The sequence below is a fragment of the Phyllobates terribilis genome, unplaced genomic scaffold (assembly GCF_046119375.1).
Source record: "Phyllobates terribilis strain yellow unplaced genomic scaffold, ASM4611937v1 Scaffold_1__5_contigs__length_1240528914, whole genome shotgun sequence".
In the NCBI taxonomy this organism is placed as follows: Eukaryota; Metazoa; Chordata; class Amphibia; order Anura; family Dendrobatidae; genus Phyllobates; species Phyllobates terribilis.
Window position 1 is genome coordinate 9,799,638 of NW_027362761.1, and position 26,515 is coordinate 9,826,152.

Sequence of the window (26,515 nt, forward strand, 5' to 3'; positions counted from 1 at the left end):
CCAGCTTTGACGTTCTTGGGTAAACTGTACTCGGTGTCAGCAAATAGGGGATCCTCCCTCCTGTTGAACACTCATTCATTCCAAGTTTAAGAACGTGCTAGCGTTCGAAACTAGTCTGGTAGCTGCAAGCTTTTGTCCCGGTGTTCCCCCTCTGATTGTCAATCTCTAGTGTCCGTTTACCCAAGAACTTCTAACTATTTTTAATGAATCTACAATAGAAATCTGTTTAACGTCACTTGGCATCCATTGAACTGGATCAGTGCTGTTTCCTTCACACAGTTATCGTCCAAGCGCCTGCAGTAGCACTGATCCCGGACTTGATTGTCATCGGCGGTGAGCTGGTATTTTTTTTTTTTCTTGTTTCTATGTCACTATTTTAAGTGCATTAAAAGGATTGTCAGCCAGTTTTTCCTATGTAATCTGAGAGCAGCATGATGTAGAATCACTGGGCTGCTTGGTGCAGTTCTGATGGAATCCTTGTTTTCTCAGCTGTAGATGTAGGAATGGTCATGATGCTAAACTGTGTATAACCCCCAACCGCACCCCTGATGTACATTGGAAGCTGTTACATTGTCAGTAATGTGGTGGGGTTACACTGATTAGCTTGTCTGGCATTCGTGTGACATCTAGTAAAGTAGTTGACAATATACTATAATCAGGCTCTATGCCTAAAAATTAAGTTAATGATTACCTATTTCCCTACACCCTTTTTTTATTTTTATTTTTTTTGTGCCTTTCCGGTCCTCTTCTGGGTCATGTAAGTGGTCCTCTCCTTTGCTGGCTCACACGGGAACCACCGTGTGCAGTGGTACTACTTAAACCAATGTAAGCCTATGCAGCTTCAGAACAATTCTCCATAGACTTGCATGATGTGTAAATGTGAAGTCACTGACAAACAGTTGTCTGTGATTAGACTGGTTTGAGGTCACATGTTCCAGAAGGGGACCGAAACAGCACAAGAAACCTGGGAAGATGGTGATCGGTAAGTATTGTAATGTAACTACAGTACGTTACAGGCACATTTAAATAGGATTGGGAGTGCTTCTCTAATAAAATCTGACTTTCACCAAAGCCTTCTTTCTGTCATTTTTTTTTGTATTGAGTTCATTGTTAGTAGTTTATATGCATTTCTCATGGTAAATGTTCTGTAACCAGACATTGACATTATTAGGGGTTACCCAGACTGCTAGATTTGTTATTGGATGCAAGTTGTTTACATTTGTGTGTGTCATGAACAAGATCATTGTACAGCCAACAAAAAGAAATGTGCTGCTGTCATATTTTTAATAAGAAGATGATATTAATTCTGTTATTTCATTAATAGGCTATTGAGGAAGAAGGTGGAAATCCAGAGGAAATATTTATAACTTTGGAGACTTCTAAAAGGACACCAAAGCGAAATGGAAGAGGTTTGTACAAAAGTACAGGTTCCTGAAATCATGTTTTTCTATTTATTGAGGAGTCTTATAAATTTACTAATACTGCAAAACATTCGCTCACTTATACAGCCCATACTATCAGCAAGGTACACCAGTAAGGTTTTCTCTCCCCCCTCCCCCCTCCCTCCTTAATCAGTTTACATAAATGGAGATTCCTACTAGTGGCTGGGAGACTAAGGGTATGTGCACACAGTGTCGTCTTAGGTGGCACTGGAGAACTGAGCTATACACTCCAATGTAAAAACAACTTGCTGTTCACATCTTCTATCGTTTGTAGCGTCTTTTAACTGATTTAAGTTTTGAAAGCAAAAATGATCAAAAAGGACGCTTCTGCAAAAACGCCACTGAACTACACACGTGGTCAAAATTGTTAGTACTCCTCGTTTTAATGAAAGAAAAACCCACAATGGTCACAGAAATAACCTGAATCTGACAAAAGTAGTAAATTAAAAATCTATGAAAATGAACAAATGAAAGTCAGTCATTGCTTTTCAACCCTGCTTCCACAAAATTTAAAAAAAAAAATAATGAAACTCATGAAATAGGCCTGGACAGAAATGATGGAACTCTTAACTTAATATTTTGTTGAACAACATTTTGAGGCAATCACTGCAATCAAACGATTCCTGTAACTGTCAATGAGACTTCTGCACCTCTCCACAGGTATTTTGGCCCACTCCTCATGAGCAAACTGCTCCAGTTGTCTCGTGTTTGAAGGTGGCCTTTTCCTCTTAGTCATTCTTGGGTGTTTTTAGCTGTGTGTTTTGGGTCATTATCCTGTTGCAAGACCCATGACTTGCGTCTGAGACCAAGCTTTCTGACACTGGGCAGCACATTTCTCTCTAGAATCCCTTGATAGTCTTGAGATTTCATTGCACCCTGCACAGATTCAAGACACACTCTGCCAGATGCAGCAAAGCAGACCCAGAACATAACAGAGCCTCCTCCATGTTTCACAGTAGGGACAGTGTTCTTTTCTGGATATGCTTCATTTTTCCGTCTGTGAACATAGAGCTGATGTGCCTTGCCAAAAACTTCCATTTTTGTCTCTTCTGTCCATAGGACTTCCTCCAGAAGCTTTGTGGCTTGTCAACATGTAGTTAGGCAAGTTCCAGTCTGGCTTTTTTATGATTTTTGTTTTAACGATGTTGTTCTCCTTGGTCATCTCCCATGAAGTCCACTTTGGATTAAACAACGACGGATGGTGTGATCTGATACTGATGTTCCTTGAGCTTGAAGTTCACCTTTAATCTTTTTAGAAGTTATCCTGGGCTCTTGTTACCATTCGTATTATCAGTCTCTTTGATTTGTTATCAATTTTCCTCCTGTAACGACCTCCAGTGAGGTTGGCTACAGTCCCATGGATCTTAAATTTCTGAATATGTGCAACTGTAGTCACAGGAACATCAATTTGCTTGGAGATGGTCTTATAACCTTTACCTTTTTAACATGCTTGTCTATAATTTTCTTTCTAATCTCCTGAGACAAGTCTTTCCTTTGCTTCCTCTGGTCCATGTTGTGTGGTACACACCATGTCACCAAACAGCACAGTGAGTATCTGTAGCCCTATATACAGGCCCACTGACTGATTACAAGATTGTAGACACCTGTGATGCTAATTAGTGGACACAACTTGATTTGACATGTCCCTTTTGTCACATTATTTATCGGTCGACCATGACAGCACCACGAGAGAGGGGATCCGCCCACTAAGGACTGGAAACCTACAGGCTTAAAAGGGGCGGCCCTCTCTCTTGCCTCAGTTTGGTTTCCTGTCCTTGATGGAGGGAACCTATAGCAGGCTCGTGGGAGATCTTTGTATGAAACTGGATGGCGACAGCTTTGAGCAGCACCCCTATCTGGGATCGGCAGCGCCAGCGTCAGCTATGCGGGTGCACCCCTATCTGTGCATCGGATAGCAGTGGGAGCTGTGCCCCTATCTGGGGTGGCAACCCTAACATCATCTGCTACAGCCAGGTCTGCGCCCCTATCTGGGGGGGGGCTGCCCCTGCCCCTGGACTGCGCTCCCATCTGGGGTGGCAAGCCCACCAACGCCCTGAAAATGATGGTGGGTTGCGTGGGGTGCCATTCCCATCGACACCCGGCGAAGGATGGCGCTCTGGGGGGCTGCGTCCCGGTCTGGGGTAGAAGCCCCGTCAGTTCAGCGGTGGCTGCGACCGTGAAAACAGGTTGATCATCCCCCTGGAGCGGCGGTGGCTGGATCATCCCGGCATCCTTGGGCTCGTGCTTCCGGCCTTCTCCTGTGAGTCGTGGCTTGATGACTATCTGTCTGTCCTCAATGAATGAAATATTCTCATTGAATACTTTGTTCTGTACAAAGTTGAATGTGCTGACAACAAAATCACACAAAAATCATCAATGGAAATCAAATTTATTAACCAATGGAGGCCTGGATTTTGAGTCACCCCCAAAATTAATGTGGAAAAACACTACAGGCTGATCCAACTTTGATGTAATGTTCTTAAAACAAGTCAAAATGAGTGTGTGTATCATCCACGTGCCTGTATGACCTCCCTACAACGCCTGGGCATGCTCCTGATGATGGTCTCCTGTGGGATCTCCTCCCAGACCTGGACTAAAGCATCCCCCAACTCCTGGACAGTCTGTGGTCAACGTGACGTTGGTGGATGGAGCGAGACATGATGTCCCAGATGTGCTCAATCGGATTCAGGTCTGGGGAACGGGCGGGCCAGTCCATAGCTTCAATGCCTTCATCTTGCAGGAACTGCTGACACACTCCAGCTGCATGAGGTCTAGCATTGTCCTGCATTAGGAGGAACCCAGGGCCAACCGCACCAGCATATGGTCTCACAAGGGGTCTGATGATCTCATCTCTGTACCTAATGGCAGTCAGGCTACCTCTGGCGAGCACATTGAGGGCTGTGCGGCCCTCCAAAGAAATGCCACCCCACACCATTACTGACCCACTGCCAAACCAGTCATGCTGAAGGATGTTGCAGGCAGCAGATCGCTCTCCACGGCATCTCCAGACTCTGTCACGTCTGTCACATGTGCTCAGTGTGAACCTGCTTTCATCTGTGAAGAGCACAGGGCGCCAGTGGCGACTTTGCCAATCCTGGTGTTCTGTGGCAAATGCCAAGCATCCTGCACGGTGTTGGGCTGTGAGCACAACCCCCATCTATGGACGTCTGGCTCTCATACCACCCTCATGGAATCGGTTTCTAACCTTTTGTGCAGACACATGCACATTTTTGGCCTGCTGGAGGTCATTTTGCAGGGCTCTGGCAGTGCTCCTCTTGTTCCTCCTTGCACAAAGGAGGAGGTAACGGTCCTGCTGCTGGGTTGTTGCCCTCCTATGGCTCCCTCCACATCTCCTGGTATCTGCTCCATGCTCTGGACACTGTGCTGACAGACACAGCTACCCTTCTTGCCACAGCTCGCACTGATGTGCCATCCTGGATGAACTGCACTACCTGAGAAACTTCTGTGTGTTGTACTGTAGACACCGCCTCATGCTACTGTCCTGCTGCTGGGTTGTTGCCCTCCTACGGCCCCCTCCACGTCTCCTGCTGTACTGGCCTGTCTCCTGGTAGCGCCTCTGGACACTACGCTGACACACAGCTACCCTTCTTGCCACAGCTCGCATTGATGTGCCATCCTGGATGAGCTGCACTACCTGAGCAACTTCTGTGGGTTGTAGAGTCCGTCTCATGCTACCACGAGTGTGAAAGCACGACCAACATTCAAAAGTGACCAAAACATCAGCCAGAAAGCATTGGTACTGAGATGTGGTCTGTGGTCCCCACCTGCAGAACCACTCCTTTATTGAGGGTGTCTAGATAATTGCCAATAATTTCTATCTATTGTCTATTCTATTTGCACAACAGCATGTGAAATGGATTGTCAATCAGTGTTGCTTCCTAAGTGGACAGTTTGATTTCACAGAAGTTTGATTCACTTGGAGTTATATTCTGTTGTTTAAATGTTCCCTTTATTTTTTTGAGCAGTGTATAATGAGAACAAAAACTGGTCATTTTGCTCTGTTGACAAGTCCTCTTTAAATCCAGCTGCCACGGAGCTTGTTAACAGCTGATCAGTGGAGGTGCCAGATTTATGAGTCCAACCGTTATGATATTGATGAGCTATCCTTCTGATTAGGTCATCAATTTATTCTGCTCATTTAATCTGTGAAATTTATAGCTTTTTAGGGTACAAGCTAAAACAAAGTATTGGGCGCTGAAGCGTTTTATTAGTTCATTAGCATATGACTGAGAAGTTGTAGCTTCTGTCTTTTGGTGCCAATCCAGATATAGATGCTGTGTGTTTTTGGAGAGTCTGGTATTTTCTCAAAAAATGTATTTGGGATTTATCGTTAACAAAATTCTTTTTTTTTTTTTTTTTCTTTCATAAATTAGTTCAAAAGCAAGAAGAAGGAGCAGAAGATAATGGCCTGGAAGATGACTCTGGCGAAAGCCAGGTAAGTCCTGAAATGTTCTATATACAATATATATGTTTAATAAAGCTTACAGTGAGTTTGCATTGTAGATTAATTCATTCAGAGGAGTAGGTTGTAAAATGGGGTCACTTATGGAGGGTTTCTGCGGTTGTGGTGCCTTAGGGGCTTTGCCAATGTGACATGGCACCCTCAAACCATTCCAGCAAAATCTAAACTCTAATATGGTGCTTCCCTTCTGAGCTTTGCACTGTGCCTCAAAAGTAGTTTTCGACCACATATGGGGTATCTATGTACTCAAGAGTAATTGCGTAACAATTTTTGTGGTCCATTTTCTCCTGCTATCCTTGTGAAAATGAAAAAAATGTAAGGCTAAAATAACATTTTTGTGGGGGGAAAAAATATACTTTTCATTCTCACAGTTAAACGTTGTTAAAATTCTGGGAAGCACCTGTGGGTTCAAGGTGCTCACCACACATCTAGGTACATCCCTTGAGGGGTCTAGTTTCCGAAAAGGTGTCAAATGTGGCGGTAGTTTCCGCGGTTTAGACACATCAGGAGCTCTCCAAACGCGACATGCCATCCGCTCTCGATTAAAGACTTTTTTGCTTGCCAAAATGGCTAAGTGTTCAGAGAATTGTACAATTTTTTTTCTTGATCATGAAGGTGAAAATAAAATTTTGTGGGGTTGGAGAAAGTGGTAGAAGGGGTGGTCCAAAGGTAAAGTAAACTTCTTAATAAATCTTTATCTATTTAATGCTATAATCTAAACTATTTTCTAATTTACTTGTATTACATATTCCAAACTAGACTGTCTACTATCCCAACTATAGGTGGGGCTAGTCCCTCCTTTGTCCCTGTGCACAATGAGAGTGCTCTTTGTTTCCGGCTCAGATTAGCAAAGATGAATTGGCAACTGAGTGGTATCACAATACCAGGCATGCAGAAACCAGCGCCGCCCCACGCAAGTGATGTCACTGGTCTCTGCATGCCGTGCATTATGATACCGCCATGTTACCGGCTCATCTTTGCTAATCTGAGCTAAAGATCACTCATTGTGCACATACCTTAGTGCACAAGGTGTATGGAGTCCTATACCAGCGGGTCAGTATTTTGTTTGAATTTTCTTGCAGAAGAATGGATCTGGAACAAACGTGTGAGTTAGATAAATGTATTTTGCTTCAAGATTAGATAAGTTAATATTTATTTCCTTTTCTCAAGAGAGGAGAAACGTTGGTTTATAACATTTTGTAAGAGTAAATGGTCGTATAGTTTTGAAATCCCTTTAGGGATAGGAAAAGAGAGATTGGAAAATGGGTAAAACCGAGACCAGTGTTTGATGATCGGGAATTTTGTTTTAAGAGTTAGAATGTGAGAGGCATGGTTTCGTTGTAAAAAGTTGCGTGGGTGACTCATAGTTTTTTACCCAGAAAGAAATTAATCCTAAGAATTTTGTTGGAAAGAAATTTGGAAATCATATTAACTGCATGGGACCATAGGTTGTATGCATCTGAGAAATTGGGATTGTGGAAATGGGGGCTAAAGCCAGGGGAGCTAAGGAGATGTAGCTTTTTCTATGTATAGTTTAACAGCTAGGGTAGTGGAAGTGATCATGTCCCCACCAGAATCGGAAGAGGGTTGGGCTCTGGTCCAAATGTAATTTAAGTGTCCTTACCTAATAGTAGGTATTCTATATCTGTACTATTGTGGTGTTTTGAAGAGTTGTCCAGCTTCAACCATCTAGATAGCTGGATAGCTTTATAGTAAGTATACACATCTGGGAGACCAATGCTTTCCTCCTGCTTTTGGCTGGATGAGGAGTTTATATGGCAATCTTGGCTTTTTGAATTTTCAGATGTGTTGAGATATCTGTTAAATTGGAAAAAAAGGAGAAGGGAGGTCGATTGCATGTTTATGGACATACCCGAACTTATCTGTAGGGAATTTGTCATGCAAGTATATTACAAATTAGTTTAGATTATGGCATCAATTTGATAGGGATTTATAAAGAAATTTACTTTGCCTTTGGACCACCCCTTTAAGAATACCCTTTTAATGCAGCGCTCAAAGTGAGCGTGTTGGTAAGCATTTAGACACTGCTGCAGAAAGCCTCCATCCTGGCTATTGGGAGGACTTAATCTGTATCCTCGCATTTTCGCTGGAGGATCTATTCTTTTTCCTGTAACAAATAAAATATAACCCCTGCCTCACCCACTCGCACCATTAAACGTTTTTTTGTGACAATAATGCATTTTATGAGTTCATGTAATGTGTCCACATCACAGAAGCAATGTGAAATCAAATCCACATAAATAATTGCCTGACACCAACTTTTGTGTTGCCAGCATGTCCATGTCTGCTACTATTCCAATAATGAACATCACCTTTTTGTGCCCATCTAAAGGAAAGCTGTCCCCTCTAAACCCTCCAGTAATCTGCAGATGCAGTGGTAATCTGCATGGAATTAGCGTTTTAACCATGTTTTGCTGTGTTACTGAGGGCATACTTATGGGGCGAAAACATATTCTCCCTGTGGCCGCCCCTTCCAGTCATCTGCTACCTGACTAACGGCCTGCTCAGCAACGTTGTGCAGAGCAGGCTTTTAGGCAAGATGCATGGGGAGTGGTAACAGCGTGCTCACTGTATAGTGATCGGTGACCGGAACCGCCGTCTTCAACACCTTGACGAATGGAAGTGAGCCACCACAGGGAGCATATAAATTTTTTTTTTTTTTTTCTGTTGGCGGCGTTTCAAAGTAACCCAGTATTACATGGTTAAAACACTATTTACTTCCACATTACCACTATATCTGCAGGTAATTGGCATTTTTATAGGTGACCGGTTCCCTTTTAAGTTAAATTCGGCTCTGCGACGCAGCCTCCAAAGCAGATCTGGCCAAAATGCTAGACATTTTTTGTCAGGAAGATGACTGAAACCTGACTGACCCCATTATAGTATAATCAGGTGGTGTTGGTGTCTGTCGTGAGACTGATCGGTGACTTCTATTTTGGTTCTGCTGCTAACATACAACGGAAATGAGAACACAGATCAGATTAGGAAACCCGCTCTTAAGTATAAACCACAATATATCTTTTATGAATACGTCACACTTTAAGGGGTTCTAATGTTTTGCTGCAATTACTAATTATGGTGGGTTTCGAAAGCTTGCCACTCTCCTATTATAGAGACTGAGGTTGAGATCACTGCTTTTACTGAATATGGGGTACATGTGTATGACAGTGTCCATGTATGTGCTGAAGGTGCTTTTTGCATGTGTTTTAATGTACACTGCTCAAAAAATAAAGGAAACACTCAACACATCCTAGATCTGAATGAAATATTCTCATTGAATACTTTGTTCTGTAGGAAGTTGAATGTGATGACAATAAAATCACACAAAAATCATCAATGGAAATCAAATTTATTAACCAATGGAGGCCTGGATTTGGAGTCGCCCCCAAAATTAAAGTGGAAAAACACACTACAGGCTGATCCAATTTTGATGTAATGTCCATAAAACAAGTCAAAATGAGGCTTGGTAGTTGTGTGTGTGTGTGTGTGTGTGTGTGTGTGTATGACCTCCCTACAACGCCTGGGCATGCTCCTGATGAGGTTGCGGATGGTCTCCTGTGGGACCTCCTCCCAGACCTGGACTAAAGCATCCGCCAACTCCTGGACAGTCTGGTGCAACGTAACGGTGGATGGAGCGAGACATGATGTCCCAGATGTGCTCAATCGGATTCAGGTCTGGGGAATGGGTGGGCCAGTCTATAGCTTCAATGCCTTCATCTTGCAGGAACTGCTGACACACTCCAGCCACATGAGGTCTGGCATTGTCCTGCATTAGGAGGAACCCAGGGCCAATCGCATCAGCATATGTTCTCACAAGGGGTCTGATGATCTCATCTCGGTACCTAATGGCAGTCAGGCTACCTCTGGCGAGCACATGGAGAGCTGTGCAGCCCTCCAAAGAAATGCCACCCCACACCATTACTGACCCACTGCCAAACCGGTCATGCTGAAGGATGTTGCAGGCAGCAGATTGCTCTCCACGGCATCTCCAGACTCGGTCACGTCTGTCACATGTTCTCAGTGTGAACCTGCTTTCATCTGTGAAGAGCACAGGGCGCCAGTGGCGACTTTGCCAATCCTGGTGTTCTGTGGCAAATGCCAAGCGTCCTGCACGGTGTTGGGCTGTGAGCACAACCCCCATCTGTGGACGTCGGGCCCTCATACCACCCTCATGGAGTCGGTTTCTAACTGTTTGTGCATACACATGCACATTTGTGGCCTGCTGGAGGTCATTTTGCAGGGCTCTGGCAGTGCTCCTCCTTGCACAAAGGCGGAGGTAGCGGTCCTGCTGCTGTGTTGTTGCCCTCCTACGGCCCCCTCCACGTCTCCTGGTGTACTGGCCTGTCTCCTGGTAGCGCCTCCAGCCTCTGGACACTACGCTGACAGACACAGCAAACCTTCTTGCCACATCTTGCATTGATGTGCCATCCTGGATGAGCTGCACTACCTGAGCAACTTCTGTGGGTTGTAGAGTCCGTCTCGTACTACCACGAGTGTGAAAGCACAACAAACATTCAAAAGTGACCAAAACATCAGCCAGAAAGCATTGGTACTGAGATGTGGTCTGTGGTCCCCACCTGCAGAACCACTCCTTTATTGAGGGTGTCTTGATAATTGCCAATAATTTCCATCTATTATCTATTCCATTTGCATAACAGCATGTGAAATTGATTGTCAATCAGTGTTGCTTCCTAAGTGGACAGTTTGATGTCACAGAAGTTTGATTACTTGGAGTTATATTCTGTTTAAATGTTCCCTTTATTTTTTTGAGCAATGTATATTAAGCACATCCATTTGTGCGATGATTGGGTGTGAGTGCGTCCGTGTGTGTAATTAGAATTTATATACGTGCATCACTTATGTAGCACATACCTGGTTAGGGAATAAATAATTGACACTATTAAGGCAACTTTGACTCTAAAATATTGAGGGCATGTAATCATCTGCTCTGTCTTTTATAATTGCTGGCTAAGTTTAAATGGGAACTGTAGTTCTAGCAAGCTGCATAAATTAAGCAACTATATAGAATACATTTTAGCAGAGAAAGCAGCTTTCTTTCCTAACTTATAAGACACCCCTTTCTCTCCTTACTGCCTCCTGAACTGTCCATGCACTCTGTATATTATAAATTGGCTAGCTCAAGTCCCTCTTGCTCCGCTATACTGACTGCCACCTCACTGTGATGTTATGTAAAACAGCCCGCTATACTCTATGACGGGGATAGGAGAAGTAGACTGGATCTCAGTGAAGAAGTGGACAGAAAGAGACAGATCCGGCTGAGCTTTCAAACAAGTCTTTTACCTCACTCCTGAGCTGGATTCATATCTACACTGATCACTGCTGTATGCATTTGCTGCTTGTCTCTGTGGTAAGAAAAAAAGATGAAGAGCGGAGATCAATCTGTGTTTTGTGTCGTATATTGGAGCACAGCGGTTATTCTCCCATCAACTCAGAGTGGATAGAAAAAGAGTGCAGAAATGAAAATGCAGGATACCAGCCATATAATGGCCAGAAATAGTGTTATAATAGTGTTATTCCTCATGTATTCCCACAGGTCAGCTTATTATGAAAAAATTACTTGAAAGTATGGCTACCCCTCTGAGGGACAATTCTATTTTGGCCGCTCAATTCCAAGGATATAGGTGGGAAGGGGGAGGTTTCTTGTTTCTTTACCCTCACTGATCAGAGCTTGTCATATCCTAGTGATATACCACCTCCGTTTGTAATGGGGCTCCCACTACCCCCTCCATCATCCCCTGCACACCTCACTTTCCCCCAGAAAGCATATTGTAACTGTACATGGAATAATATAGACAGGTTTGTTTCATGGCAGACTACAGTGTATGAGGACACTCCTTGTGCTTTCATCCGACGCCTCATTGGGTGACTGTCCCTGCTTTATATAAGCTAATACATCAATTGACATTGCAGGTGACAGTGGTCACCATGAATAATACTTCATAATACAGTCCACTGCATTATTTGTAATTCTAATTTTTAGTGTACGATGTAAGGGCTTGTACACATGCTGCATTTTTTCCACACTTTTTTCGACTGTAAAAAAAAAAAGAATAGTTTTATATTATGAGCATAATTAATAAAATAGCTAATCTCATGCACGTGCTTCTTATTTTTCCTTGTGGATTCGAACCGTCAAAGCGTTTTTTTTTTTTTTTTTTTTTTTTTTTTTAATCTTTTTTGTCTATTCCTTGAACATTTTTGCATAGTTTTTCACCCTTTGAAATGAATGCGAAATGAAAAAACGCATGTAAAACTATGCATATACCCAAATTTTGATTTCCAGTTTTCTCATTCACATATGCAATCATTGTTAGATGGTGAGTGGGTGAGTTCTTAACATTACTTAGAACTATAAATGAAAGTAATTGCAGAGTATGTACACCAACTGAGCTAAAGATAGTTTTCAAAAATGCAAAGAGGAGGATGATTAACCTGCTATAAGCTATGCATTTTACTATGCTAAAAATCGTAACATCACTGTGTTACTGTGGCTTTTTGATAAATATAGGCCCTACCTGTGGATAGATGAGATGAATAATGCAATTACATTTTCCTGAATCAGTGGCGCATTAAAAGGATCCACTAAAGTAACCTTTCAGACCTTGGTCGGTGTCATGGTGCTCTGGTGTGTCTATCGCCAAGGCTATGGAGTCGGTATAAAATGGACCGATTCTGACTCCTAAAATATATAATAAATTGGGTACAGTAGCACAATGCCGTTTGGGGGGAATATTTTTTCTTAAGAATTTGGGTAAGTTATGAAATGCCCTATAAATGTCTGTTCTGTTCCTGATCTAAGGGTCTAGGTTTGTAGTTGAGATGAATCTGGGCTGCACTTTATGTACATGCTCAGTAGTGAGACAGTGCTGTGGAGTCGGAGGTTTCACTTACTGACTCCATAGCCCTGTCTAGCTCTCCGGCCGTCTGCGTTCTGAGACAGGCTGGATGGAAAAATAGAGAGACTGCTTCTTCCAGCAAACGTCACTTGCTACGGGTTCCCCAGTGGGCAAAAACAGTAGTCAATTATCCTACGCATTTTGGATGTAGCGTCCTCATTCAGGAGTTACTGCTGACCATCATTAAGGCTTTCATAGGGAAATATGAATGGTTAACACTAATCCGGAATTCCTGATGACTTAGAACTTTTTTCAATTGAGGACTGCTATCTCACCATTTACGCCAGTGGGTCTGAGGAGTATTTAAAAAAAAAAAAAAAAAAAAAAAAAAAAAAATCCACCCGCTTTCTGCTCTTGACATTGGATATGTAAAATTACCTCTTCTCCAATGTTTCCTCATGATTTCCATACCCCAGAAAGAACTACCTCTTGTGTACTTGTTTATTATGTTTAGATAGTGGGTGTCCTATGAATTGTCTGTTTTATAGGCATGTTACTTCATCCTGACATGTAATGCCTGTTGGGTTCTTCCCATGTATTCTCTCTGGGGCGTCTAAATACAGTCGATTTCTCCTTTGCTATGGCAAGTTATATGATGCTTAATAGAAAACAATCCTTCTGTATGAAAACTAAATGTTGAATTATGTTGTTCAGCATTGCAACTCATCCTGCATTTTTTTTTTTTTTGCAGGAAAAAAATAACTGCACTTACTAGTGTGGTTTGGGCAATTTTTTTATACAAGGATTTTTCCCATTGTTAAAGCTATAGATTTATCTAGGTTTTTTGCTCTTCTATTTACAAAACTAGGAAGATCCGGAATAAGGTCCACTATAAGGCTGAGTTCACACGATGCGTTTTTCATGCGTTTCCGCGGCGTTTTTGCAGTTGCGTAAACGCCGCGGAAACGCATGAAAAACGCATGGTAGAAGGGCAGCAATGTTCCCCAATGGAAATCCGCATGTGCTGTGCCCATGATGCGGATTTTTCCGCAGCGTAAACGTTGCGGTCAAAAATCCGCAGCATGTTAATTAATTTTGCGGAAACGCTGCTCTTTTGCCGCCATTGACTTGCATTAGACCGCATGGAATCCGCATCACTGTATATGTTGATGCGCTTTTCATGCGGTCTAATGTGCGAATGGTACCCGGGTGTGGATGAGAGGACTCTCATCCAGACCCAGGTACCATTAAAAAAAAAAGAATAAAATAAAAAATATATATATTCTCACCTTCTGACGGCCCGCGCTGCGTCCTGCCGGCTTCCCGCGCGCTTCGCGGTTGAATGAAGGACCTTCGCTGACGTCAGAGTCATGTGACGGGTCACGTGACGCTGACGTCGGAAGGTCCTACAGTCTTCACTGCCGGCAGCCGGGACCGATGAAGCAGGACACCGGGGGCCATCAGAGGGTAAAGTATAGATTTATTTTTTATTTTTTGACATTCACACACTATATAAATCCATGCCGGTTGCATGGATTTATATAGTGTAAAGTTGACAAGCACTTTCCAAGTGATGCTAAAATCGCTTGGGAAGCGCTTGTCAACCCGCATGCGGAAATGAAAGTGAAGACCGCTTCATTTCCGCATGTCCCTGGCAGGAAACCGCATGTACAATCCGCATGCGTTTTTTCCTGCCAGAGAGATGCAGAAACGCTCAGGAAAAAATCCTGAGCATTTCTGCATCGTGTGCACATACCCTAACTTTATCCTGTTGTAGAAAACCCCAGTGTTTAACTATTTGTTTGAGTAACCCCCTATCCTTTTAGTATTGAGTTGTAGTGGGGATATTGATAACATAATCCTTTAATTACACAATGTATTTATTGTTAATAAATGAGGATTGCTTAGAAAAATTGTGGAAGAAATGCCTTACTTCCTGCAATTTTCTGTATATCCCTTCTGTATGTTTTTTTAAACATGTTATCTGATGCTTCCTGGAAATAATCTTTAAATGTGTGCAGTTTCTTCTGACCTGTATGAATTGCCCTCTGGAAATATTAAGCCAGATGGATGAATGGCAAATATCTGTTTAAAATATAGCTAATAATAATAATCTTTATTTTTATATAGCGCTAACATATTCTGCAGCGCTTTACATACATTATCGTCGCTGTCCCCATTAGGGCTCACAATCTACATTCCCTGTCAGTATGTCTTTGGAGTGTGGGAGGAAACTCACGCAAACACTGGGAGAACATACAAACTCCTTGCAGATGTTGTCCTCGGTGGGATATGAACCCAGGACCCCAGCACTGCCAGGCTACAGTGCTAACCACTGAGCCACCGTGCTGCTTTTACTATCAGTAGGTGTATTAAAGGACTTGGCTATTCTCTCCTTATCCTTTAAAGATTGTAGTGTCCAAAAAATTTAATGATGTATTGCTAAAATTTGAGGTGAATTATAGATTAAAATCACTTTTGTTAATATTATTTAAAAACCTGTAAAACTTTTACTCTCCAGCCCAGATAAAAATACATGGTCAATGAAACTCTTCCACTGGACTAGGTTCGCACCAATATCACCTGGGAGAGTGTTGTATTCCCACCAGCCAATGTAACCTATATAAGTGTATATTCTCATGAAAATTGATTAACCAATACTAATAATGTAAATTTGGTATTGCCATAGTCATGCTGACCCAAAGAATAAAGTTAAAAATTGATTTGTTCAGCCGTTTATGAAAATATATGCTGTATTATGGTAATAAAGTAATGGCTGTTCTTATGCTACAAGAAAACTTAAAACTAAAAAAAACTAATGGTTTGTCATAACTTAAAAAAAAAAAAAAAAAAAAAAAAAAAAAAAAAAAAAGCAAGGGGTTAAACTTCGTCATTGAAAGAGGGCTAAAAGACTACAATGCAACAGAGTGGGAAGTAGTCAACAGTCGTTTACACCAGGAATTAGAAACCGCACCGCTCCACATTGGTTCTCAAACCATATGAAAGAACTCTTCTACTCGACCTTATCTATGTTTCATCTTGGTGTTGCAGTACATTAACCCCTTCATGACCGGAGCATTTTCCGTTTTTGAGTTTTCGTTTTTTGCTCCCCTTGTTCCCAGAGCCATAGCCTCTTTATTTTTTGGTCAATATGGCCATGTGAGGGCTTATTTTTTGCGGGACTAGTTGTACTTTTAAACGCCATTACTAGTTCTACCATATTGTGTAATGGGGAAAAAAAATTCCAAGTGCGGTGAAATTGCAAAACAAATGCAATGCCACAATTTTTTTTTTTCTACCACGTTTACGGAATGCTAAAACTGACCTGCCATTATAATTCTCCAGGTCATTACGAGTTTGTATACACCAAACACATATAGGTTCTTTTTTTATTTTAAGTGGCGAAAAAAAAAATTCAAAGCAGACAGGTCATCCAAGCATGATTAGTTGGGTTAATATATTCAAAATCATCAAGCACTTAAGGTTTGTCATTCTTGGGCTGTGTGCACACGATGCGTTTTTCATGCGTTTCCACTGCGGAAACGCATCAAAAAAGGCATGGTAATCCGCACCCCATGGTCCCCAATGGCATTCCGCAATGTCAATGCCCATGCTGCAGATTTTTCCGCATGCGTTTCTGCAGCGCAAATAAATCCGCAGCATGTTCATTAATTTTGCGGAAGCGCCGCCATTGACTTGCATTGAGACTCATAGAATCCGTGTCTGTACATTTGTACAAGCGGATAACATGCGTCTCAATGTGCTTATGGTACCCAGTTCTGGAGGAGAGGAGACTCTCATCCAGACCTGGGTACCATTGTATCTGTAAAAAAAAGAATAAAATAATAAATAAAGTTTATAATCACCTGTCCGGCGGCTTCTCTCTGCATGCCGGCAGCGCTTCTCCTTCCAGGACCTGAGATGACGTCGCGGTCATGTGACCGCAGGCTGTCTCGCGATGTGCCGACAACCCGGAAGAAGCCAGGAGGAGCGCGACAGCCACGCCGGGGCATCGGGGGTGAGTATAGCTTTTATTTTTTTTTTATTTTTACGGTCACACTGTATAAATCCATGCTGTTTGCATGGATTTATACAGTGTGACCTAGTTGTCAAGCACTTTCCAAGTGATGCTATCGCCTGGAAAGTGCTTGTCAGTCCGCATGCGGAAACACATGTGGATCCGCATGTATTCTGCAGGAAAAACTCATGCACAATCTGCATGCGTTTTTTCTGCCAGGGAGATGCAGAAATGCTGCAGAAATTTTCTGCTTCATTTCTGCATCGTGAGCACGTAGCTTAAGGCTATGTGCCCACAATGCAGAAATGCTCAGGATTTTTTCCTGAGCTTTTCTGCATCTCCCTGGCAGAAAAAAACGCATGCGGATTGTACATGCGTTTTCCTGCAAGGGATATACGGATGTGAAGTGTTTTTGCATGCATTTCTGCATGCGGGTTATCAAGCCATTTTCCAAGCGATTTTAGCATCACTTGGAAAAGTGCTTGTGACAACTTGGTCACGCTATATAAATCCATGCAAACTGCATGGATTTATATAGTGTGACCGAAAGAATGGTGGTTAAAAAAAAAATCTATACTTACCTTCTGATGGCCCCCGGTGTCTTGTTTCCCTCCGTCCTGGCTGCCGGCAGCGGTACACTGAAGGACCTGCCGCCGACAGCGTCGCGTGACCCATCACATGACTGAGGGCAGCGCAGGTCCTTCAGTCCATTGCTAGCTGCCAGCATGAAAGGACGAGCGCACCGGGGGCATCAGAAGGTAAATATAACATTTATTTTTTTATTTTGTTCTTTTTTTTTTTTCGCAGTTTCTATTGTACCTGGGTCCGGAGGGGAGTCTCCTCTTCTCCACACCCGGGTACCATCCGCACATTGAAGGCATGTATTCCGCATGTGCTTATCTAGTGAAGCGGAATACATGCGTTCTAATGCAAGTCAATGGCAGCGAAAACGCAGCGCTTCCGCAAAATAATTGGTAGTGCTGCGTTTTTTTCCACAATGATAGTCCCAGCGGAAATTTCCGCAGCATGTGCACAGCACATGCGGATTATCATTGGGGAACATGGCAGACCTTCTACCAAGCGTTTTTTAAGCGTTTCTGCAGCGTTTTTGCTGCTGCGGAAACGCTTAAACGCATTGTGGGCACACAGCCTTATGCCATGTTCAAACGTGACAGAATTGCTATGGATTGATTATGGATTCTATCTGTGGATTAGTTTATAAAACCCCATCAACATAAAGCAGAAATACTCACATGCTGCAGACTTATAAATTTACAGCAGGCTCATTCCTGTGCGGAAATTTTTGCACATTTCACCATTTATCTGCAGAGAATAAAATCTTCAGCAAGTCTTCAAAAGACTGAAAGCAACTAGCAAAATTAAAGAGCACCTGTACGCAGCATTTTACGAAGTACAGACCGCGTCATATTGGTGCGGTCATGCTGATTAAAATTAACTCAGGTGAAGAAATTTGTTTTGTAGTTTTTTTTTTTTAATCTTTGATAAAGTTTCCTTGTATTCAGAACTCCATGCATTGGGGCGGGACTGTGGGTAAGGTGTTAAGCTTTGTTCCGTCCCCTCTTTCCGTCCCCTCTCGCCGTCCTATCTGTCACCGCTAACACAGATTTTGCTCTTGGAAGTCTAAAGGAAAATGGTGCCGGCAGCTGCGCCAGCTTAGATTTACTCAGTACAACTGGTGCCATTTTACTGAAGCCCACCATTGGTCATAGCCGTAAGCTGTGCTTGCACAGGTTGACACATCTGCTCACCATTGGATCAGTTATAATTGCTCTCTGCAGAGCTGTGTGTGGCCATTACATATCACACTGGTAACTTCCCCCTTCATGTAAAATAAGTTCTTGAGGCAGATTCTCCTGCAGATTTGTGTCCGGTCCATAGTCCTTAACACCTTATTTACATATGAGTAAAACGTGGATTTCTCTGGAGTAAGACATTGGATCGCAGATTTCAAGGTAACATTTTATTTGTCTTCCTGTAACCTACATGCCCATATAGATGGCTTAGGAGGGACGATCCTACTGACAGATTCTCCTTAAGTTAACTCTTCTTTTGGAATGTTACTGCTGTGCACTCTCAACGAAGATGGGGAGGCTGTGCTCTATGGAAATGAGCTGTACACGATTAAAAGATGAAAGCTGTTTTTGCAGGAGAATGGAGAAGTAGACACCTAGGACGGAGTAATCCCGTTGCTACATATATATTTTAAATGGGAGTATACTTGAGACTACAGAACATGAGAAGGATTTGGGTATTCTGGTTACGAGTAAGCTGAGCAGCAGTACTCCATTTCAAGCAGCTGCCGCAAAAAAACCCCCAAGATTTTAGGGTGTATAAAAAGAGAAATAAAATCCTGCGATCCCAACGTATTGTTACCCCTTTATAAATCACTGGTGAGGCCATATCTAGAATATGGGATCCAGTTTTGGGTTCCACATTTTAAAAAAGATATTCAGAAGTTAGTCAGTTCAAAGGCGGACAACTCGATTATTACAAGGGATGGAAGGCCTCTCGTATGATGAGAGGTTGGAGCTTCTTTAGCTTAGAAAAATGACGCCTCAGAGGGGATCTCATTTACATGTATAAATATTCACTTTTTTCCCCTGGCCTCTTTCCATATGTGGAGCCCTTCTTGAATTGCAGCAGGAGGAGAATCTGATTGTTTGATGTCAGACAACATACCTGGACTTAAATGGACTTTCCCCTCCTTTTTCCAAAGAAAGCAAGCGATTTTATGGACATTTCATCAATGTGATTTGTTGTGCACTGTATACGCTGTTTAGATTATATACTATGAGTGGGGTGACATGGTCATATTGTGAATAGATGCGGTATACAGTGCATTGTGAAAGTATTTGGCCCCCTTGAACTTTTCTACCTTTTGCAACATTTCTGGCTTCAAACCTAAAGATATAAAATTCTAATTTTTTTGGGAAGAATCAACAACAAGTGGGACACAATCGTGAAGTGGAACGAAATTTATTGGATATTTTAAACTTTTTTAACAAATTTAAAAACTGAAAAGAGGGGCGTGCAATATTATTCGGCCCCCTTGAGTTAATACTTTGTAGCGCCACCTTTTACTGCGATTACAGCTGCAAGTTGCTTGGGGTATGTCTCTATCAGTTTTGCATATCGAGAGGCTGAAATTCTTGCCCATTCTTCCTTGCAAAAAAGCTCGAGCTCATTGAGGTTGGATGGAGGGCGTTTGTGAACAGCAGTTTTCAGCTCTTTCCACAGATTCTCGATTGGATTCAGGTCTGGACTTGCCATTCGAACACCTGGATACGTTTGTTTGAACCATTCCATTGTAGATTTTGCTTTGTTTGGGATCATTGTCTTGTTGGAAGATAAATCTCCATCCCCGAGGTCTTTTGCAGACTCCAACAGGTTTTCTTCCAGAATGGTCCTGTATTTGGCTCAGTCCATCTTCACATCAATTTTAACCATCTTCCCTGTCCATGCTGAAGAAAAGCAGGCCCAAACCATGATGCCACCACCATGTTTGACAGTGGGGATGGTGTTTTGAGGGTGATGAGCTGTGTTGCTTTTACGCCAAACATATCGTTTTGCATTGTGGCCAAAAAGTTCGATTTTGGTTTCATCTGATCAGAGCACCTTATTCCACATGTTTGGTGTGTCTCCCAGGTTGCTTGTGACAAACTTCAAACGAGACTTTTTATGGATATCTTTGAGAAAGGCCTTTCTTCTTGCCACTCTTCCATAAAGGCCAGATTTGTGCAGTGTACAACTGATTGTTGTCCTATGGACAGACTCTCCCACCTCAGCTGTAGATCTCTGCAGTTCATCCAGAGGAGAGGTCCTCCAACTACGGTCCGCGGGCCACATGCGGCCCGCGGAGGACTTTTATCCGGCCCGCCGGGCTATGGACGGAGGAGAGGAGAGCGGTGTCAGCGCCCGCCCTTCTCCCCCGCTTGCTCAGGGCCCCCTGCAGGCGGATACTTGCCTCTCCCCGTGCCTCTGCAGATCCGCTGTCTTCCTGCTCTGCGCTTCCTGTGACGTCTCAGGTTAGAGGGTGCGGTGATGTCTTTACACCGCGCCCTCCCGAGTGCCGTCACAAGTAGCGCAGAGCGGGCCGCCGCCGCCGCGATGCTGGAGTCCAGACCAGAGTAGAGCAGCGGCAGCAAGTGAGAAGTGAGGTGAGTATTGGATTTTTTTTTTTTTTTATGTATAGAGGCATAGGGCATGATATGGGGGGGGGGGGGGTGACATCCTGCATGTGGCATTATATGGGGGGGAACAGCCTGCATGGGGCATTATAAGTGGGGGGGGGGGGGGGGGGAGACAGCCTGCCTATTGGGAACATTTACCTCCCCATTGAGGACCTATGCTGCCTATTGGGGACATTTACCTGCCTATTGGGGACCTATGCTGCCTATTGGGTACAGTTACCTACCTATTGAAATACCGGTTGATTTAACTTTACTTGTTCTTCATTTTAAATATTGTATTTGTTCCTGTATTGTTTTTTTTACTACAAAATAAGATATGTGCAGTGTGCATAGTAATTTGTTCATAGTTTTTTTTAAAAACTATATTCCGGCCCTCCAATGATCTGAAGGACCGTGAACTGGCCCCCTGTTTGAAAAGTTTGAGGACCCCTGATCCAGAGGGATCATGGGCCTTTTGGCTGCATCTCTGATCAGTCTTTTTGTTCGAGATGAAAGTTTAGAGGGACGGCCGGGTCTTGGTAGATTTGCAGTGGTCTGATACTCCTTCCATTTCAATATGCTCACTTGCACAGTGCTCCTTGAGATGTTTAAAACTTGGGAAATCTTTTTGTATCCAAATTCAGCTTTAAACTTCGCCACAACACTATCTCGGACCTGCCTGGTGTGTTCCTTGGTCTTCATGATGCTCTCTGCACTTGAAACAGAACCCTGAGACTATCACAGAGCAGGTGCATTTATACTGAGACTTGATTACTCACAGTGGATTCTATTTGTCATTATCAGTCATTTAGGAGAACATAGGATCATTCAGAGATCCTCCCTGAACTTCTGCACTGAAAGTAAAGGGGCTGAATAATATTGCACGCCCCACTTTTCAGTTTTAAATTTGTTAAAAAAGTTTAAAATATCCAATAAACTTCATTCCACTTCACGATTGTGTCCCACTTGTTGTTCATTCTTCCCAAAAAAAATAGAATTTTATATCTTTGTTTGAAGCCAGTAACGGGTAGAAAAGGTCAAGGGGGCCAAATACTTTCACAATGCACTGTATATGTTGTCTCATGCGGTAGTATCCGCCTGCTCCTCTCCATCCTTTTTTCGCTGCATGTCTGACCGGCTTTTTTCTCGTTGTGTGGGCTGACCTTGTGCGCATGCGCCAGGTGCTGCGGTCATGTGACTGTGACGCGGTCTCTTGTGGGCAGCGCCCCGGAACATGTGAAGTCAATGTGGGAGTTCCCCTCTTCCGGGACCCTGCCTGAGACCGCGCCGCTGTCACCAATGTCCGGGGGTGCGCGGCGCTATGCGCCTCTATTGGTCAGTACCCACCTCTGTCTTCTGATGGCTCACATATGAGGCCTTGAATCCACACACACACCCCACCACTGCCCCCTGAGGAAGTACGGAAACACGTGTTGGGGCTTCCCCTGACACTGTTGGTTATCTTTCACCTGTTACTAAGTATGCTTTGTCCAGCCTTACTCATGTGATACTTGCGTTATTGTGTGTTGTGGGATTTGACTTCTGATTATTTATGTTGACCTCTGATTAGGCCATATGATTAATATCATTGTGACCTGACCTACACACCTTCTACTGTGACCAATTGGTTGGATTGTGATTGCATCTTTGGTTTATATTTCATACCAACTGTGTCTCTATCTACCCTCTGTTGCCTCACCTGCCCATATTATGTCTGATAATATATGGAACCATACAATGTGTGTCTTTTTAAATGTATTTAATAAAGTACCTATTTTTTTTAGTCCTCATATTGTTCAACTATATTGTACCCTGTTTTTTTTTTTTTTTTTTTTTTAAACACTTAGGCTGTGCGCCCACGATGCATTTTTAATGCATTTCTGCAGCGTTTTTGCAGCTGCGGAAACGCATTAAAAACGCATGGTAGAAGGGCAGCAATGTTCCCCAATGATAATCCGCAGCGGAAATTTCCGCAGCATGTGCACAGCACATGCGGATTATCATTGCGGAAAAAAGCGCAGCACTACCTACCAATTATTTTGCGGAAGCGCTGCGTTTTCGCAGCCATTGACTTGCATTAGAACGTGCCAATTCCGCAAGACTGCATCTGTACTTGCATAATTGGCGCGTTCTAATGTGCGGATGGTACCCGGGTGTAGAGGAGAGGAGAGTCTCAGCCACACCCAGGTACCATTTAAAAAATCTGTTAAAAAAAAAAAAGAATAAAATAAAAAATAAACGTATACTTGCCTTCCGGCGGCCCGCTCTGCGCTCCTCCTTGCTTCCCGACACTTTGCAGTGGATTGAAGGACCTGCGCTGACGTCAGTCATGTGACGGGTCACGCAACGCTGACGTCGGCAGGTCTTTCAATCCACCGCTGCCGGCAAGGGACAACTGAGTGAGCAGGACACCGGGGGCCATCGGAGGGTAAGTATACATTTATTTTTACCACTCTCGGGTCACACTATATAAATCCATGCCGTTTGCATGGATTTATATAGTGTGACCTAGTTGTCACAAGCACTTTCCAAGTGATGCTAATCGCTTGGAAAGCGCTTGTCAATCCGCATGCGGAAATGTCAGTGATAACGCTCCATTTCCGCATGTCCCTGGCAGGAAAGCGCATGTACAATTCGCATGTGTTTTTTTCTGCCAGGGAGATGCAGAAACGCTCAGGAAAAAATCCTGAGCATTTCTGCATCGTGGGCACATAGCCTTATGGTCTATTTCTTTTTGCTCAACTGGTATCTAGTGGTATGCCCCTCATTACTTATGAGGTCTTGTTCTCCATTGGTATTTTCTTGCATGTATAAATGTGTCAAATATACAAAAAAAATGCCATCTATGTATACGAGAAAAAGTGGGCAACCATCTGTATTACAGATGCCTGTCCACCTGCATGCTGAAAATAACATAGACAAAGGAGGAGAAAAATTCGGCATTGCAAAAAGTATATTTATTCAATAATGCACTATAGAAAGCACACAAGAATTCAGACAAAGAGGTAGTCAGATGATAAAGTGCTTGCATGTCAGGTGAATATATATGATATGCTTATAATAAATCCATAGATTAATATAATTGCATGTTGCCCAAAAATAGTGAGTTCAAAAAGTGAGCTAGGATAGAATTCACAGGATAAGCACGTATATCATAGTCCCACTGGCTACTGTATGGGCAAAGATGGGGGTAAAACAGTCTTATTAGTAAAGCTCTGTGCTCCACCCACCAGAAATTGTGTTATCTCTGTGGGATAGTTACCTGAAAAGCGCACAGCACGGGTAGAGGAAAAAAGGATAGTGGGGGTGAAAGCCCAATGTACATTTCGCGGCGTCCCAGGCCGCTTCATCAAGGGCAAGGAGTCATGTCCTCATAGTACCCCAGATATGCATTACATCCCTTATCATCCGAAGCGCTGACAGCTGATCGGCGAGGTACGCACCCAGAAGTGGCCTGCTATGCCGGGGGCGTGCCTCGCGGATCACATGACGTGGGGCCAGTGTGCCATATACGGCGCATGCACGCGCTCCAGGGAGCGCGTTGCGCGCCCCGGCCGTCAAGCCACCAACCGCGCATGCGCGGGAATGATATCCCATGCAAGCGCAGACGGCCAGGCGCGCGGGCGCCGTGACCCCCACCGCGGGCACGCGCTCAGCCACGTCGGAAAACAGCATAGCGGCACTACTAATAAAAGGTTAGATATAACGAGCGGAAAAGCAGTGAGGCAGGAAATGAACCGCATAGGCAATGATGGAAGGAGGGGCTAACATATAGGTACTGAGTAACAAAATTATTATCCAGGAAAATACAGACACATGTATATCTTGAAAGATCACAGGTATGTGACTGGCAACGGTTGTAGATCTTGGTAGTAATAACCCCCGTCTAGGCATTAGGTCCAATATGTATATCCAAATCTCACTGCTCTCCGGACACAAATGGGGTTAAGAGGACTTCCATGAATATGGACTAATAAGAGAAAAAAAAACAAAACAAAAAAAAAATCAATAAAACCAATTAAAATCACGTACAGATAATTCCTCTTCAAATCACCCAGCCCACATGTGTTAATACATACATACATGTGGGAATAGAGGTGTACAGGATAAATTTATGGCTATAGGAATGAGGAGAAACTTAGACTCATTCAAACCGTTGGGTGTCACTGTGTTCCGATGCATGATCCATTGTGACTCTTTCTGGGCAAGTGTCTTCCTGACATTGCCCCCCCCCCCCGAATACCCATGTGTATTACATCAATACCACGCACCATAAAGGAGCTGGGATTGCTATCATGTTTGGCCTTGAAATGGCGTGGTATTTTCTTAAGTTTGCTTGGATCATTTGCCGAACTGGCCGCCACAATGTCCCTTAAAGGCTCCCGTATGCGTACCCGCAGCTCTCTTGATGTCAAACCGACATAAATAAGTGAGCAGCTGCATGTAGCATAGTAAATGACATTGGATGTGCCAGAAGTAATGTGATGTCAAAAGTCTTCATGCCATCAGCCGAGCGGAAGCTGGTGCAACGTAGGACATTGGGGCATGCCACACAGTGTCCACACTTGAAATTACCCATTATAGGGCCACTTGAGCCAAATAGACATGGTGTAGGTGCTACTTAATGCTGCAATCTCTGTGACATCCTAATGAATTGTCCTCTCCTGGGTGTCCTAGATGGACTATGCTTGAGGTGTCCCCTCAGCGCGGGCTCATCATCAAAATGCCCAAATGTTTTTGAAGGATTGCTCTCATGTGGTCCCATTCATGGTTATAGGTGGAGATGAACCAGATAGTATCATCCTTCCCAAACACTGGTGTCTTAGAATGGAGAAGGGAGACACGGGAGGTCTTTCTAGCCCTATCGTATCCTCTTTGGATGCATCTCCGGCTATAACCGCGCTGTGTGAACCGTTGTTTCAAGGCTTGTGTCTGGCGTTCAAAGCCCTGTTTTGTGGAGCAGGTCCGCCTCATTCTCAGGAACTGTCCGACCGGGACAGCCCCAATAGTGGCCGGACTGTGGGCAGACCCAGCTTGAATCAGGGAATTGACTGAAGTGAGCTTCCTAAAGACATCCGTCTGGATACCTACACTGGCATCTACACTCAAGAAAATATCCAGGAAGTCCACTCTTCTGGTGTCAAAAGTATAAGTCAATTTGATGTTATATCTATTCACGCTGAGAGTCCATGAACTCCCCGAGCTGCTGGACCGAGCCCCGCCACAAAAATAAAATATCAATATATCTTAGCCAGCACAGAACATGGTTGGCGGTCGGCACGCACTCTCCATCAAAAATCTCTTTCCCACTGCCCTAGGAAGAGATTCGCATAGGAGGGAGCGCAGGCCACCCCCCATGGCTGTGCCGAGCTTTTGAAGATAAAACTGATCCTTGAAAACAAAAAAATTGTGCGTCAGGCCAAACTCCAGCAGCTCCAGGATAAGTTCACACAAGGGGCCGTCCTGGTCGGAGGCCCCAAGGAAGAGGCGGACTGCATCCAACC

General features: G+C 43.6%; 1 protein-coding gene across 3 annotated transcripts in view; it reads left to right on the top strand.

The window, feature by feature from the left end:
• The window catches only part of LOC141167079 (scaffold attachment factor B2-like), a 183,333-nt gene that overhangs the window by 14,501 nt on the left and 142,317 nt on the right, over window positions 1-26,515 (top strand). For all 3 annotated transcript variants that reach the window (XM_073654455.1, XM_073654621.1, XM_073654535.1), the window contains exons 2-3: window positions 1,325-1,409; window positions 5,837-5,898. In XM_073654455.1, the coding sequence (XP_073510556.1) occupies window positions 1,325-1,409; window positions 5,837-5,898 (147 nt within the window). The remainder of the gene's footprint in view (window positions 1-1,324; window positions 1,410-5,836; window positions 5,899-26,515) is intronic.